General features: G+C 56.4%; 1 protein-coding gene across 1 annotated transcript; it reads right to left on the bottom strand.

The window, feature by feature from the left end:
* Positions 1 to 319: 319 nt before the first annotated feature.
* On the bottom strand, positions 320 to 14,430 carry TULP1 (TUB like protein 1; the record flags this gene model as incomplete). The annotated part of the gene is given in 14 exon segments (XM_080665126.1): positions 320 to 453; positions 1,883 to 2,054; positions 5,142 to 5,240; positions 5,355 to 5,469; positions 6,524 to 6,636; positions 6,784 to 6,954; positions 9,984 to 10,102; positions 10,764 to 10,862; positions 12,691 to 12,823; positions 13,331 to 13,472; positions 13,777 to 13,804; positions 13,807 to 13,900; positions 14,232 to 14,280; positions 14,384 to 14,430. Coding segments are annotated over 14 exon segments (1,515 nt in total).
* Positions 14,431 to 14,774: the final 344 nt, after the last annotated feature.

Genomic DNA, 14,774 nt, shown 5'->3' with positions numbered 1-14,774 from the left:
CCTGGACAGGAAGTGGCTGACGCGGGCGGGGGCGGGGTGTGTGTGTGTGTGTGTGTGTGTGTGTGTGTGGAGCGTGCAGGCTAGCCCTGCGACCAGATGTGCGGCTCCAGCTCCAGATGTTCTTCATCTGCTTCGGACCTGCCGTCTGAGCTCCTCCCCCCGCTCGGCCTGTGCCAGGCCCGGGAGTGGATGGAGGTCACCTGGAGACAGCAGGGGTCAGCTCCCGACAAAGGACTGGGGGCTTTGGTGAAGGGACCCTGGAGCCTCCACGGAGTCCTTTCCGACCCTGGCGGCTCTGGGACTTGGGGTACCGCTGCAGTCACTCGCAAGCTAGCTTCCCGTCGAAGCTGGAGAGGGCGATGGCGAAGGCCTGCAGGGCGCACAGCGGGTACCGGTAGTCTAGGGTGAAGGCGTCCTCGGCCACGCGGCCGAACTGCAGCACGATGTAGTCAGCTGTGGACAGGCAAGGGCGGGCGTCTCAGACCTGGTCCCTGCCAGGCAGTCAATGCCCCCCACAGCGGGGAAGTTCCCTCCCTTGCATCGGGACCTCAATACTCGGCCACCTTTCTGTTTTTCACCCTCTTATCTCACCCCACCTGCCCCACCTGCAGCTTTACATCCCTCGGGCTATAAGCCCCTGAGGACAGGGACCCTGCCTTATCTCCTGCCACCCGGGGCTATGCACGGAAAGGCCACTTAAGTATAGGAACCTGTCAAACTTCCCCAAACCTAGATTCCTCCCTTGCCAACTTTTCTGCTGTATTCTGACCCCATTTTCCTCCCCTTCTTCCTCCCCCCCAACCCACCCCAGTCCCATCGTAGAGCAGCAGGCTCAATCCTTGACTAACCCCCTGGTTCCCTCTTCATCCAGTGGCTTCACTCAGCCCCCAACACCTCCCCCAGCATCCATAGGGACAGGAAGTTGCTAAAAATACCCCCAACCTCATCAGACTAGGCTCCACCAGAAATGTGATCTGGAGAGCAGTTATCCAAGGCCTGGGGACAGGTGACACTGGGAGCGGAGCACATCTCTAGGATTGAGTGGGGGATGGGGACATTGCTCAGTGTGAGCTGCCCTGGGAACCTGAATCCCTGGGGAGACACCTTTCCATTCCCAACTTCCTTAACCTAGTGCAGATCTCTCCCCACGCTTGTAACGGGGCCACTCTTAATTATTTTGTGGATGCATCTTGTTGTCCTAAATCTTCAAGGGCAGGCCTTTCACCTCCTTTGAGAGAAGACAGTAGAGTAGGCGCTCAGAAATGCTTGATTAAGAGTTCCTACTCCTAAAGGTCTAAAGGGGTTCCAATTCCAGCGTGACCTCTTACTAGCTGTATGATCTTGGGCAAGTTACCGAACCTCTCTGTTCCTCAGTTTTCTCATCTGCCAAGTAGGGATAATAATACTGAGTACCTTTCTCACAGGGTTGTTGAAAAGATCTAAGGATTCCATCTCTGTAAAACCCTGAGAACAGTGCCTGCCACATAGAATAGACTGTGTACGTGTCTGTGAAGTAGAATCTGAGGAGCCTGGGTAAGGGCTGCCCGCTCTGGGCCCAGCACCCTCTATGACCTGGGTTGGGCTGTCAGTGGTTTTCAAACACCAGCAGCTTAACTCTCCCTTCGACACAGTCTTACCCAGAATATCCCAGTTTCTGCCCAGGACTCTGGTAAATGCTAGAACGAGAGCCTGGAAGAACGAGCCCAAGACACCTGCTTGGAATCCCTGAAGCTCCTGAGGGCACAGTGTCAATGCCCCTGGAAAAAACAGCCACCTTCCTAGATATTCTGGCTCCAGGGAGAGAAAGATGGTGGGCAGAGGCCTGAGCCAGGGCCGGTCCTGCAGGTGGTGGGTGCAGCCTGGTCTAGGCCCTCACACTCACGGTCATCAGCGTGCACAATCTGGAAGTTCTTCACTGAGGCCTGCGTGACTCTGCCTTGGAAGTTGAGGGTGTAGGAGCCAGTGGCTTCGTTCCAGAATGGTGGTTTGTTGTGCAGCTCAATGAGGCTCTCCAGAGTCTTGTTCTGCCAGCGCACCAGCAGCCCATCGCTGGCCTGGGGGGCCGGGAGGTATTGGGGGAGGATGGTTAGGGGGTGGGATATCTCAGGACTGACAGGGGAAGGGGCCTGGGGACCTACGTGTGCCCTTGCACAGCCTGGAAATCAGCATCCATTTGGGGTATCCTTGAGAACATGCTTGGCTTCTGGTGCCCTTGTGGGCAGGGTGTGCATCTGTGGGAATGGGGCTTTGCTGTGGGATGCCAAAGTGGAGGGTGGAGAATGGAAAGTAGCCCAGCTGGCATGGCTCAATGGTTGAGCATTGACCTATGAACCAGGGAGGGCCTGGGTTGCGGGCTCGATCCCCAGTGTGTGGCATGGCAGCCAATCAATGAATCTCTCTCATCATTGATGTTTCTATCTCTCCTCACTTCCTCTCTGAAATCAATAAAAAGATATTTTTAAAAAACATTTTAAAAAGAAAGAAAATGGAAAGTAGCATCTGGCACACAGTAGGTGCTCTGTGCCATCGGTATCCGAGGGTCCTTCCATGCTGGCACCTGATTACAAGGATGAACCAGACATTCTGGGACCTACACGGAGCGCACAGTTGCGCTTGGGGAGATATACAGGTAAACAGCGATTACAATAAAATGTCCTGGAAGAGAGTTTCAGGAAGGAAGGCGTGGCCTCTGTATGGGTGCTCTTGAGATATTTCTTTACTGAGTTTCCTTGGCACCTGTCACGTTCATGGCTTGAAGTGAGTCTGCTCAAGATGGTGTTCTCCTGGCCTGTGGGGCTTGGTTGGGCGTCGTCTCTGGCAGTGAGGGGCTGCCGGTCAGGGCACATGGCGGGGTCTCGAGCTCAGTCCCCAGTGAAGAGCATGCAGGAGGCAGCTGATTGACATACCACTCTCACATTAATGTGTCTCTGTCTCTCTTCCTCTGTCTCAAAATCAATTTAAAAAATTTTTTTAAATCGTATTCTCCAAGAAGCCTTCCTGACCCCATGTCTGATTTAGATGTTTTAGCTCTGAGCTTCCACGACACCTCGCTCTTTTCTCCCACTGCGTGTAATGGACAGAGACACTCTAAGGCAGGCACAGTATTTGAGTCATATCTCTGTGCCTCAGCTTCCCCCTGTTGTGAGGATTTAATAAGTTAACAGCGCATGAAGTGTTATTTAAATCAGCTCCTAGACCAGAGCAGACGTTCCGTGAAGATCAGAGACTGTTTTGACAGTAACTGTTGTGTTGACTTTGGATCTCGGTACCCGATTTTAACAAATGGTTGTGTAATGAATGACCTGAGATGTGAAGAGAGACCCATAGCAGCACTGGCTCGTTCTCACTGAGCCAGGTGTGCGGAGACACTGCCTCTGGAGGGTGTGTGTTTACTCCAGGCGTGGAGGGAGCACGCGTGGAACCCACAGGGTCCTCCAGACCAGGCCCTTCCGTGGCCGGTGCCCCCTGGGCCTGCTGGGCCTGATTATCTGTGACTTTCCAGCAGAAAAGGATGTGTGATCAGCCAACAGGGATATTATTTTTTCAGTGTAAATGACTCCAGTGGCACCACTGTGAGTATGGGGCATGCCAGTCATCCTGCATCGTTTTTTAAAAATATATTTTTATTGATTTCAGAGAGGAAGGGAGAGAGAGATAGAAACATCAATGATGAGAGAGAATCATTGATTGGCTGCTTCCTGCACACCTCCTACTGGGGATAGAGCCTGCAACCTGGGCATGTGCCCCTGGCTGGAATTGAACCAGGGACCCTTCATGCCGTAGGCTGATGCTCTATCCACTGAGGCAACCAGCTAGGGCTCATCCTGCGTCTTTAATCCCGGGCTCAACCGACCCACAGTGCTAAGGAGCAGGGCGAGAGAATGACTGAAGGAGGCCACCTTCCTGTAGGACAGTGGTTCTCAACCTTCCTAATGCCGCGACCCTTTAATACAGTTCCTCATGTTGTGGTGACCCCCAACCATAACTTTATTTTCGTTGCTACTTCATAAGTGTAATTTTGCTGCTGTTAATGAATCGTAATGTAAATATCTGTGCTTTCCGGTGGTCTTAGGTGACCCTGCTAGTGGTTCTCAACCTGCGACCCACAGGTTGAGAACCACTGCTGTAGAGCCTAAGACCACCGGAAAGCACAGATATTTACATTACGATTCATTAACAGCAGCAAAATTACACTTATGAAGTAGCAACGAAAATAATGTTATGGTTGGGGGTCACCACAACATGAGGAACTGTATTAAAGGGTCGCGGCATTAGAAAGGTTGAGAACCACTGCTGTAGGACATCTCTCCATCTTACCCTACACACACACCCTTTGCTTTTAAAATATAAGTCAAATCATGCCACTCCTTTGCTCAAAACCCTTCTCTGGCTTCCTGTTTCTCTCATATAAAAACCAGTTAGACAGGCCATATCTGCCCCTCACTCTCACCTCTTACCTTATCTCCCTCCAGCCACACCGGCCACCTGCTGCTCCTCAGGCCCACCAGGCACCGCCCTGCCTCCGGCCAGCACTGGCTCTTCCCTCTGCCTGGATGATCTTTCTTCAGATATCTGCAGGCCGCTCCCTCACCTCCTTCCAGACTTTGCTCAAATGTCACTTCTCACTGAGGCCCACTCTGACCACTGTATTTAATAGTGGACTCCCCCCCACACACACTTCTCACCTCTCTAATGCCATTCGACTCCCCCCCCCAGCCCTTACCATTTTCTAACATACTACATAATCTACTTATTTCTCACAGTTATTATCTACTGTCTTGCTCCCCTCGAATGCCAGCTTCATGAGGGCAGACCTGCGTTTTGTCCACTGATGTCTTCTCAGTGCCTAAATACCTGGCACTCAGTGTATGTGTATTGAATGAATATGTAAATGGTGATTTGGTATAAACTTAAAACACACACATAGCATTGTGTTTGTTTCAGTGAATTCAACGACAAAAAACCTCGAATTCATTCCCCAAGTTGCCAGAATAAACTTGCACCAGAGGGTGGAGTGTGCTCAAGAGGTGGGGTATTGGGCAAGCTGACTCCCAGCTACTGCCCCGCCCCAGCTCCCCCAGAGCGAGTCCCATTGCGAGTGGGACCTTCAGGGAGAGGGGTCAGGGAGGTGCAGGGCTCACATTTCGGGGCCGGATGGGGACCCTCTCGTTGTCCGAATTCATGCCCGGAATGATGACCGTCATGCGCCGGGGACCTCGGAAGCCCAGCACGTTGGTTTCCTGGGAGGGAGGTGCGCCTTAGGCCAGCCCTGCAAGGAGAGGGCCAGCCCTGCAAGGGGCGGGGCCTGCCGGGGGTGGGGCGGGGGGGGGGGAGAGACACAGGTGGAGACTCACATAAATCACAGCTGCCAGCTCCTGCCGGAGGCTCCCCACATCGGCGCCGCCCCCTCCGCGGTGCGGGTTCTGCCCATTGTCAAAGACAGTAAAGCGGTTCCCCAGGAGGTTGGACCTGCAAGCAGGGTGGAGCTGGGGCGGGGCTAAGGGGGTCCACGCCGCGACTCCAAGACCAACGTTGAGCGCTACTGGATCACCAAGGGTGAAGGTGTCTTAGGACCAGCAATTCATGTCCCCTGCCCCAGCCTTCCAGCATGAAGTCTTAAAAAGATGGATCTAGGGGACTGGGCAGCATTCAAATTTCAGTTTCATTTCTTACTAGCTGTGTGACCTTTGGCATGTTACTTAACTGATCTGAGCCTCAACTTCCCCATCTGCAAAATGGGTATAAGAATAGCAAAATGGGCCCTAACCGGTTTGGCTCAGTGGATAGAGCATCCGCCTGTGGACTGAGGGGTCCCAGGTGTGATTCTGGTCAAGGGCATGTACCTTGGTTGCAGGCACATCCCCAGTGTGTGTGGGGGGGGGGGGGGTGTAGGAGGCAGCTGATTGATGCTTCTCTCTCATCTCTCTCTCATTGATGTTTCTAACTCTCTGTCCCTCTCCCTTCCTCTCTGTAAAAAAACAATAAAATATATTTTTTAAAAAAGAATAGCAAAATGGTTGATAAGAGGATTCAATGGGTTCATATCCGGAAGTTACTTCCGTATATAAGTGTTTGTTAAATACATAAATAAAAGAAATAAGGCTTGACTCAGGGGTCCAGCCCCCACCTCTCAGATTTGTGGGGAGGATTAGGTGAGATATATGGGAGACATAGCACAGGGTAGGTGCCAACTATTTGTTCATTCATTCACTTAGTAAATATTTGCTGAGAAGCTATTCTGCCAGGTGCCGGGAACTCAACTTGAACACAACCCTGGACCCTGGAATCAGCCTCTACGCCTGTGAGGTCCCTGGACGAGCAGGTGGGCACCACCTGGGTGGCTGTTAGAACTACAGAGGCTCCCCCTCCCTCCCCCCACGGAACCATTTAACAAGAGCCCCAGGTGGTCTACGCAGGGCATGAGAGGCCCTGGGCCGGAGCAGCCGCTGTGGTGGGCACTGGGTGGGCTCAGGGGTCAGGGAAGACCGCATGGCCTCTTGCTGCCCTGAGCCTCCCGGCCCACCTCAGCTTCCCGACAAAGTTCTCCCCTCCTCGGGACAGATTGGTGGGGTCGCTGGACATGAGGTAGTTGGCTGTCTTGCTCCGTTTCCGCTTCCTGCCAGCCAAGAGGAACACCTGTGGGGACGGTGAGAGAGGGCAGAGGCGGTGGGTGAGGGGAGAAGCCTTTAGCCTGGCACCCCTCCCCACATCGTGGCCCAGACCCTCTCTCCACCCGGTCCTGGCACCTCCGCCTCCCTCTCCCTTCACCTCCTCCTGACCCACCTTTTTCTCCGAGTCCAGGTGCAGGAAGTAGGAGGGATACAGGCCCCGGTCCATGCCCCGCTTGTCCCGCGTCAGCCGGCAGCGCACTGTCCTGCCCTGCGGGGCCGGCCGCAGCACGAACTCCCGGGGCTCGCCCACTCCCACGGGTGGGGACGTGGCCCGCGCCTCCTTCTGGGGGCGCAGAGTGGGCATCAGCCCCAGACACCGGCTCCCCTGCCCTCAGCAGGGGCCCAGGCTGGGACTGGGGGGCAGCAGGCCACTCACCGCTTTCTGCGGGGAGAGGAGGGCGCAGCCAGGGGGCTCTGGGAGGCTGGCGCTCACCGCTATTCCCTGAGGCTGCGGCTAAGAGCCCAGACTCCGGAGCCAGAGGGCCTGGTGCAAATCCGGATCCCACCACTATGGTCAGGTGTGCTAAGCGCCCTAACTCCGCTTCTCCATCTAAGAAGTAGGCAGGCTGGAGTGAGCTCCTGTTTAACTTACACGTTTAGCAAACACTCATATAAACTCTGCCCACCTGTTGGGTATAGTTCTCAGCACTTCTCAAACCCGAACTCATTTAATCCCTTATCACTGTCCCCGGAGGTAACTGGCTGTTCTGTCAAGGAGGAGGCAGCCGAGGGCAAAGAGACTGAGGAGCTTGCCCGAGTTCAGGGAGTAGAGGTGGAGCTGGGATTTAACCTGCCCAGTTTCCTGTTAGGTCCAGAGCCTTTAGCAAGACCTTCCCTCATGCAAATTCGCTCTCAGGGGGTGAAGGGAGGTGAGGCTGAAGGTACCGGTTGCTGTGTTCTAAGCCAGTGATTTTCAACTGTCAGCCGCAGGAATTTTTAAAGCACACGATACCTGACTGTTTAGTCAGGGGCACTAACAAACAGTTAGATTGTCCGGTAAAAAAAATGACAACAGCCCTAGCCAGTTTGGTTCAATGGATAGAGCATCGGCTTGCGGACTGAAGGGTCCCAGGTTCGATTCCTGTCAAGGGCATATGCCTGGGTTGCAGGCTCGGTCCAATGTGCAGGAGGCAGCCAATCAATGATTCCCTCTCATCATTAATGTTTCTCTCTCTCTCTTCCTCTCCCTTCCTCTCTGAAATCAATAAAAATATATTTTAAAAAATGACAACAGCCAGCACAACAATAGGCGTCTGGTATGAATTCATCAAAATTATATCTAACTTTTTTTATCAGATCGGTAAAAAATACATTTTTTGGTGTGCCACAGAATTTTAGTAATTAGTTTTTGTGCCAGGAGATGAAAAGGGTTGAAAATTGCTGTTCTAACCACACAACACAGAGGAAGTGTCACTCACTGCTATTATCATGAGCACGTAGTAAATATTCAGTGTAGTGGCCAACCTCCAAGGTGGCCCCCAACGGTCCCTGCCCTGGCATTGACCCCTGGGGTAGTCCCCCCTCCCCCACTGTATTGGGTTCTGGGGAAGTTGCTGCCATGTCATAAGAACACCCCAGCAGCCCTGGGGGAGGCCTCCAGCCAACAGCCAGGACAGGGAGCCATTGCAGAAGTGAGTCTTGCATTTCCAGCCAAGCTTTCAGATGCCGCCCTGACAGCAACTCAGAGGCCCCTGAGCCAGAACTACCCGGCTAAGCTATTCCCAGACTCTGACTCCATGAAGAAATGAAGAAAAGGAGTGTTTGTTTCCTAAGACACTAATCTTTGGGGTGGTTGTTATACGGTGACACATGGTCAATACAATGAATAGAGAAGCTCATGGAAAAAGAACAGCTGGGTTGCACTGTCCCCTCTGTTCTCACAAACTTGGTGCCCTTTGCCCTCAGGTTCTATCCCTCACAAGCTGGGGAGCGGAGACCCTAAGCCTCTGGCGGAGGAGAGAAGGAACCAGCAGCGTGGGAGGGTGCACGGAAGAGCCAAGCGTCTGAGCTGACGTGCTGTGGTTGGGCATTTTTGCTGAGGGCAGGTTTGCAGTGTGTGAGGCCAGGCCTGTGGCCTGCGGGCAAGGAGCCTCTCCTCTGCACTCTAGGTTGCTCCAGAAGAAACTTGTGAAACACAAGAGTATGTTTGGAATGCGATCTGGAGAAAGCCAGAGCTGATTGAAACATTTCTATCGCTGCGAATTCCCAGGGCCTCCTGCGCTGCAGGCTGCGCTGCCTCCATTTCGGTTCCTCCCGAGACAGAATAAACTGCCTTCCAGTTTATACATCAGTATCTGGTGATCTGGGAAATGTGAATCAGCCCTCACCATCTGACCACACCTGGCCCTGCACCGAAGGGTCTTGGGTTTGATTCCCAGTCAAGGGCAGGTACCTTGGTTGCAGGTTTGATCCCCATCCAGGTTGGGGCAAGTGCAGGAGGCAACCAATCGATGTGTCTCTCTCACATTGATGTTTCTCTCCCCCTTCCAACCCCCCCTACTCTTCCTAAAAATATGAATGGAAAAAGTATCCTAGGGTGAGGATTAATAAACAAACAAAGATCTGACTATGCCTGAACAAATTAACAGACCACACAGCAAAGAGCCAGGCCCTGCTCGCATGGTGACCTCCACACCTGGAGACGAGTTTCTCAAAGACTCCCATCACTTTCTCTGTCCAGTTGGACCTTTCTGTCCTGCTCACTTGAGTTTGTGCATGCTGGTGCCTGAGTTTGTGAGAGAACATGCAAACCATTTAACGACCTGTCTGCCCTGGAGGATTCCCAGTCAGAATGGACACTGGGAGGCCTGGAGGAGGGTCCTGAAGGTCCCAGACACCGTTTAGTTGCTGGAAGGTTGGGAGGTCCTGCTTGGGGTAGCAGAAAGCACTTGGGGGGCCCAGAGGGGTCCGGTGGAAATATTTTAGCACCTTGCACAGCTGGCTATCAGGCCGTTGGTGTGCCCAAGGGTGTATACACGTGTGCCTGCCAGCCACTTCCCTGGGCCAGGAAATGTGTGTCTGCCTGTGGGGCAGCTCTGGCTGCGGGTGGGGGGGTGGTGGTGTTAGAGACCAGAGGACACAAGGCCTCTGGGTGCCCAGTCCCAACCTGGTGACCCCACAACTGCCTCTTCTGCTCTCACAAGTCTGGTGCCCTTTGTCCACATATCCCAGCACCAGAGGGGGAGCTGAGATTCTATTCCCCAGGGACGCCATGGCCCCAGCCCACAAAGACACACACTCTAATCCCCAAAGCCAGGCCCCTGCCACTGCTCCCTGTAGGGATCTGAGCCGCCTTCCCCTCTGGGACCCAACCTTTTTGCCTTTTCCTTTCGCTTTGCCCTTCTGATTGCTGTTCTTGGTCGCCACAGCTGCCACATCTTCCTCCTCCCCCTCTTCCTCCTTTTGCTCCTCCTCTGAGTCTTTGGGAGTACCTGGAACAGAGCAGCAACAAGCCTCTTAACCCTGGCGGAGCACTTTCAGTTTGCAAAGTGCTTCCAACAGCCATGTCTCATTCGGACCCTTCCCACAACCACAAGAGAGTAACCCCAGATTACTTCTAGGGGCCTGATGCACGAAAATTCATGCAAGAGTAGGCCTTCCTTCCCCCGGCTGCCAGCACTGGCTTCCCTCCGGCACCCGGGACCTGGGCTGCTTCCCTCCGGCCCGGCTTCGTCAGGAAGGACGTCCGGAATGACGTCCAGTCTAATTAGCATACTACCCTTTTATTATTATAGATTATCGAAGCCTCAGAAAGTCAGACACCTGCCTAAGGCCACACAGCTATTAAAATGGAGGTCAAGACGCCCCCCAAGTTTCTGACTCCAGGACCCACTGTGCCAGCTCCCACCGCCAGGCCTGCCTCTCCATGTCTTGGGACCAGAGCCACTGCCACCCACCTTTCTTCTTCAGAGCTTTCCCCGCTAGGCCATCGTCCCCAACCAGAAACAGGGCCTCCGGGGCCTTCTGCGCTCCCACCAAGCTCGCCCGGGGCTCCGGGCGGTCCTTGTCAGCTGCCCCAGACCCTGTGTGTGCACGTGAAGGGGTCACACCCCACCACAACCAGAGCCCCCCTCCTCCAGATGCCAGGCCCACCTTTCTTCTTTGTTTTTCCCATCTTGGTCCCTTCCCCCGCTGGCACCTTCTTCTTCACCCGAAGAGGCTTTGGTGGGGGGACAGGGCTTCCTGGGTCCCCTGGAAATGAAGGGTCGGGGTGAGACAGTCCGCAGGGAGGCACCGTGTCTGCCCTCTAACCCTGAGCACAAGGGGCACATTTAGACCAGGCGGCACCTGGAGGACATTCAGGCCCGGATCCACCACAGCATATTTCTGTTGATTGATTTTTACTGTAACCACTTTGATGCTTTTATAACAATCCTATCTAATAAAGAGGGAATATGCTAATTGACCTTCACTCTGTCACAAAGATGGCTGCACCCACAGCTGAAGCCAAGTTCCGGTAAGGAGCCTTAACGAGCAAGCAGCAGGGACCTGAGGCTATGCCCTCCCCCGCCCCTGTAGGGCTTGACAGGGGACCTCAGGCTGGGGGACCTCAGGCCACACACGCCGCTCTGGTGCCAGGCCAGGGGACCTGAGGCCAGGCCAGGGGACCTGAGGCCATGCCCCCCGCCCAGAGGGGCTTGATGGGGGACCTCAAGGTGCCTTCGTGTCCTGGTACTGGGCTAGGGGACCTCAGGCTGCTCCCCTCGCCCCAGCTTCAGGCTGGGGGACCTCAGACCGCACCCCCTACCAAGCGGGGCTTGACGGGGGACCTAAGGCTGCGCCCCCCCACCCAGCTCCGGGCCAGGGGACCTGAGGCTTCACCCCCCTGCCTAGCTGGGCTTGACAGGGGAACTCAGGCCGAGCCCCCTACCCAGCAGGGCTTGACAGGGGACCTCAAGGTGTATCCCCAGTGCTGGGTCGGGGGAACTCAGGCTGTACCCCACACCCAGCGGGGCTTGATGGGGGACCTGAGGCTGCACCCTCCTGCTGGTGGGGCTTGATGGGGGACCTCAAGCCGCACCCCCCGCCCTAGCACCGGGCCAGGGGACCTGAGGCTGTGCCCTTTGCCTGGCTGGGCTTGACATTGGACCTCAGACTGCACCTCCCACTTTGGCACCAGGCCAGGGGACCTCAGGCCACGACCCCTGCCCAGCGGGGCTTGATGGGGGACCTCAAGGTGCACTCCCCGTCCTGGTGCTGGGCTAGGGGGCCTCAGGCTTCTCCCCCCGCCCCAGCACCGGGCCAGGGGACCTGAGGCTGCATGCCCCCGCCTGGCGAGGCTTGACGGGGGACCTCAGGCCATGCCCCCCACTCAGCGGGGCTTGACAGGGGATCTCAGGCCATGTCCCCCACCAGGCAGGGCTTGACAGGGGATCTCAAGGCATGCCTCCACCCCGGTCTGGGGTGGGGGATCTCAGGCCATGCCCCCCGTCCTGGCGCCGGGCCAGGGGACCTGAGGTTACGTCCCCTGCCTGGCAGGGCTTGACAAGGGTAGGACTGGCCAGGTCTGGATCTAGCCCAATGGGGGCAGGGGCCGGCTGGGTCTGGGTCTCACGTGATTTTGAGATGCATGTGGGTGGGCGGGGACTTGACTCTGGGTCTCGTGGTGCACCCCAGACTCTGACAGGAGGAAGGTTTTCACATACATTTTACTAATTTTCTTTCATCTCTGACACTTCTATTATAGAGAAAGGGCAAATAGCAATATTAAGTTATTTCCTCTAATTAATCCCCTTTTAATGTGCACAAATTTCGTGCACTGGGCCACTAATTATAACAATAATTCATATTGGGTTTTAAAAAGAATTAAATAAAAGTCTCAAAGAAAAGCCCCTTCTCTGCCCTCCCCAGCTCAAGTGTCCTGGGCAGGGGTAGGGGTGTGGGGCTCTGTCCCTGAGGGCCTTCTTGGGAAGAGACCAGGGCAGGGACTCAGGTGGGGCCCTGGGTGACTGCAGGCCTCAGGCCTGTGCAGCGAGGGGACGCCCTGGGCAGGGCGGCTGCACCTGTGCTGGGCACCCACCAGGCGCCCCAGCCCTCCTCGCCCCCGGGTCTGCCGGAGCCTTCTCCTTAGGGGGCTTCCTGGGAGGCAGGGGGACTCGCTCTTTCTTCTTCTCCTCCTCCTCCTCCTCCTCTTCATCTTCATGGCCCTCCTCTTCCTCCTGCTCCTCCTCCTCTGTGGGTAGAAACTCCTTATAATGGGGTCCGGCCACCCCAGATTGTGGAAGGGGGGGGGCCTTCCCTCTGGAACAGGACCGGGAGAAAGGAGTTCCAGCACCTTCCTCAGAAAATCGGGTGACGCGGAGTCTCCGAGAGTGGGCTGCAGGTGGGGTGCTGGGTTTTCTGGGGTTTGCTGTCCTGTTCTGGGTCCTCCCTCCCTCTCCCTGGGGCCCTCACCTCCCCCGCCCCCTGCCCCATCTCAGCAGCCCCCACTGCACCTGCGCAGCTACTGGCCGGGCTACCCACTCGCTACCTCTGGCCCAGCTGAAGTCTAAGGCACAACGCTTCAGCTCTGTGCCTCAGTTTCCCCACCCCGAAAAGGGGGGAAGAACAAGAGAATAAAGTTTTTTTCCGGCTCTAAGGCCAACGCAGAGAAGTGGAGGCTGTTTTCCGAGTTTTCTGCTTCTCTGCCCGCAGTTCCCTCCAGCCCCTCCCGCTCCCACCCGCCCGCCCCGCCGCCTCTCACCCGCCCCGCCACGGGCTCGGGCCACCAGGAAGGTGTCTCGGGGGTCGCGCTTGGCCTCTGGGTCCCGGAGGAACTTGGTGTAGACGGGCTGGGGGGCGGGCGACTCCCGCGGCCTCCGCCTCCGCGCGGCTGAGCCGAGACGTGGGTCAGGCAGCCGGGACCCTCCTCTGAAGGCTCCCCCTCCTCCGACAGTGCCTCCTTCTCCGACAGCCCCCCTCCTCCGAGAGCACCCCACCCCTCCTCCCACGGGGTCCCCGCCTCTCTTCCGATGGCGCACTGGCTTGGGACATGCGGGGGGAGGGAGTTGTCCCCCTTCCCCCCGCCGCTCTGTTCCCACCGTCTTCACCCCTCCCCCGCTCTCATTCACCCTCCACACCCCGCCCCACCTCTGCCCCGCCCCGTCCCCCTCCCTCCCCGCCTCACCCTGGCGGGCGCCCCCGGACTCGGCCCCCCGCCCGCCTCCGGGTCTCCTGGGCACGGGTCCCGTGGGAGCGGGGGACTCAGGGGCCTCCGTCCTCTTCTTCAACTTTGGTCTCCGGGCGGGTCGCTGCGGAGGGGGTTCAAGAGGAAGAAGAGGGGAGGGGGAGCTGCCTGTCACCCTCTAATCCCTGAGCCGCCAGAAATAACCCGGATTATCGGGAGGGAACTACAGCCTTCTCCTGGGGTTGAGCAAGGATGGCCACCCCCAATGCTCCCAACCCCAACCCCCCCACCCCCCCACACACACCTCTGTCCCCAACACCTCTTTCCTCCAAATACACTCCAGGGGAGCGCCCCCGCCCCCCGGCTGCTGAGTGGTCTCCCCTCTCAGACCCCCTACCCCGCGTGGGCTGACAGCGGGGGCATCTGTCTGTCTCCTTGCAAGAGGGGTGACATACCTGCTTGGGGGGCCGCTGGCCCTCGGGGCTCCCGCTTTCCTCATGTCCGCTGAGGGTAGCGAAGGAATCAGTCCGTCTGCCTCCCTTTTCCTGCCCCTCCCAACCCCTCCATCTGGGCCCCCAGGGTTCGGATGCGCTGGGGACCCGCGCACCTGTCCGAGGCCCACACCTCCCGGAGGGCTTCGTCCTGCAGCGGCATCGCGCCTCCGCCTCCCGCACCCTCTGTGGCTCCTGCAGCTCTGAGCCTGGGCTGCCCAGCTAATCCGCTCACCTCCGCCCCGCCCTGGCGGCCGCTGAAAAAGGTGGGGGCTAAGCACTGTGAGGGTGCTCCGCAGAGACCCCTGCCCCCAGGGGGTCCAAGCTAATGGGAAGGAGGCTGAACTCCTAGTTCTTCTCAGAACCCCAACAGCCAGAGGATGGCATCACTGTGGAGTTACAGATTTGTAATTTGTCAGTGGTCAAAGGGGTGTGGGAAGAAAATATTAGATCAAATCCTGTATCTTTATTTTTCATAAAAAACTAAGAACTAGAATTTACTAGTAT

Source organism: Plecotus auritus, assembly GCF_963455305.1.
Source record: "Plecotus auritus genome assembly, chromosome: 4".
Classification (NCBI taxonomy): Eukaryota; Metazoa; Chordata; class Mammalia; order Chiroptera; family Vespertilionidae; genus Plecotus; species Plecotus auritus.
This window is presented reverse-complemented; position numbering and strand designations above follow the sequence as displayed.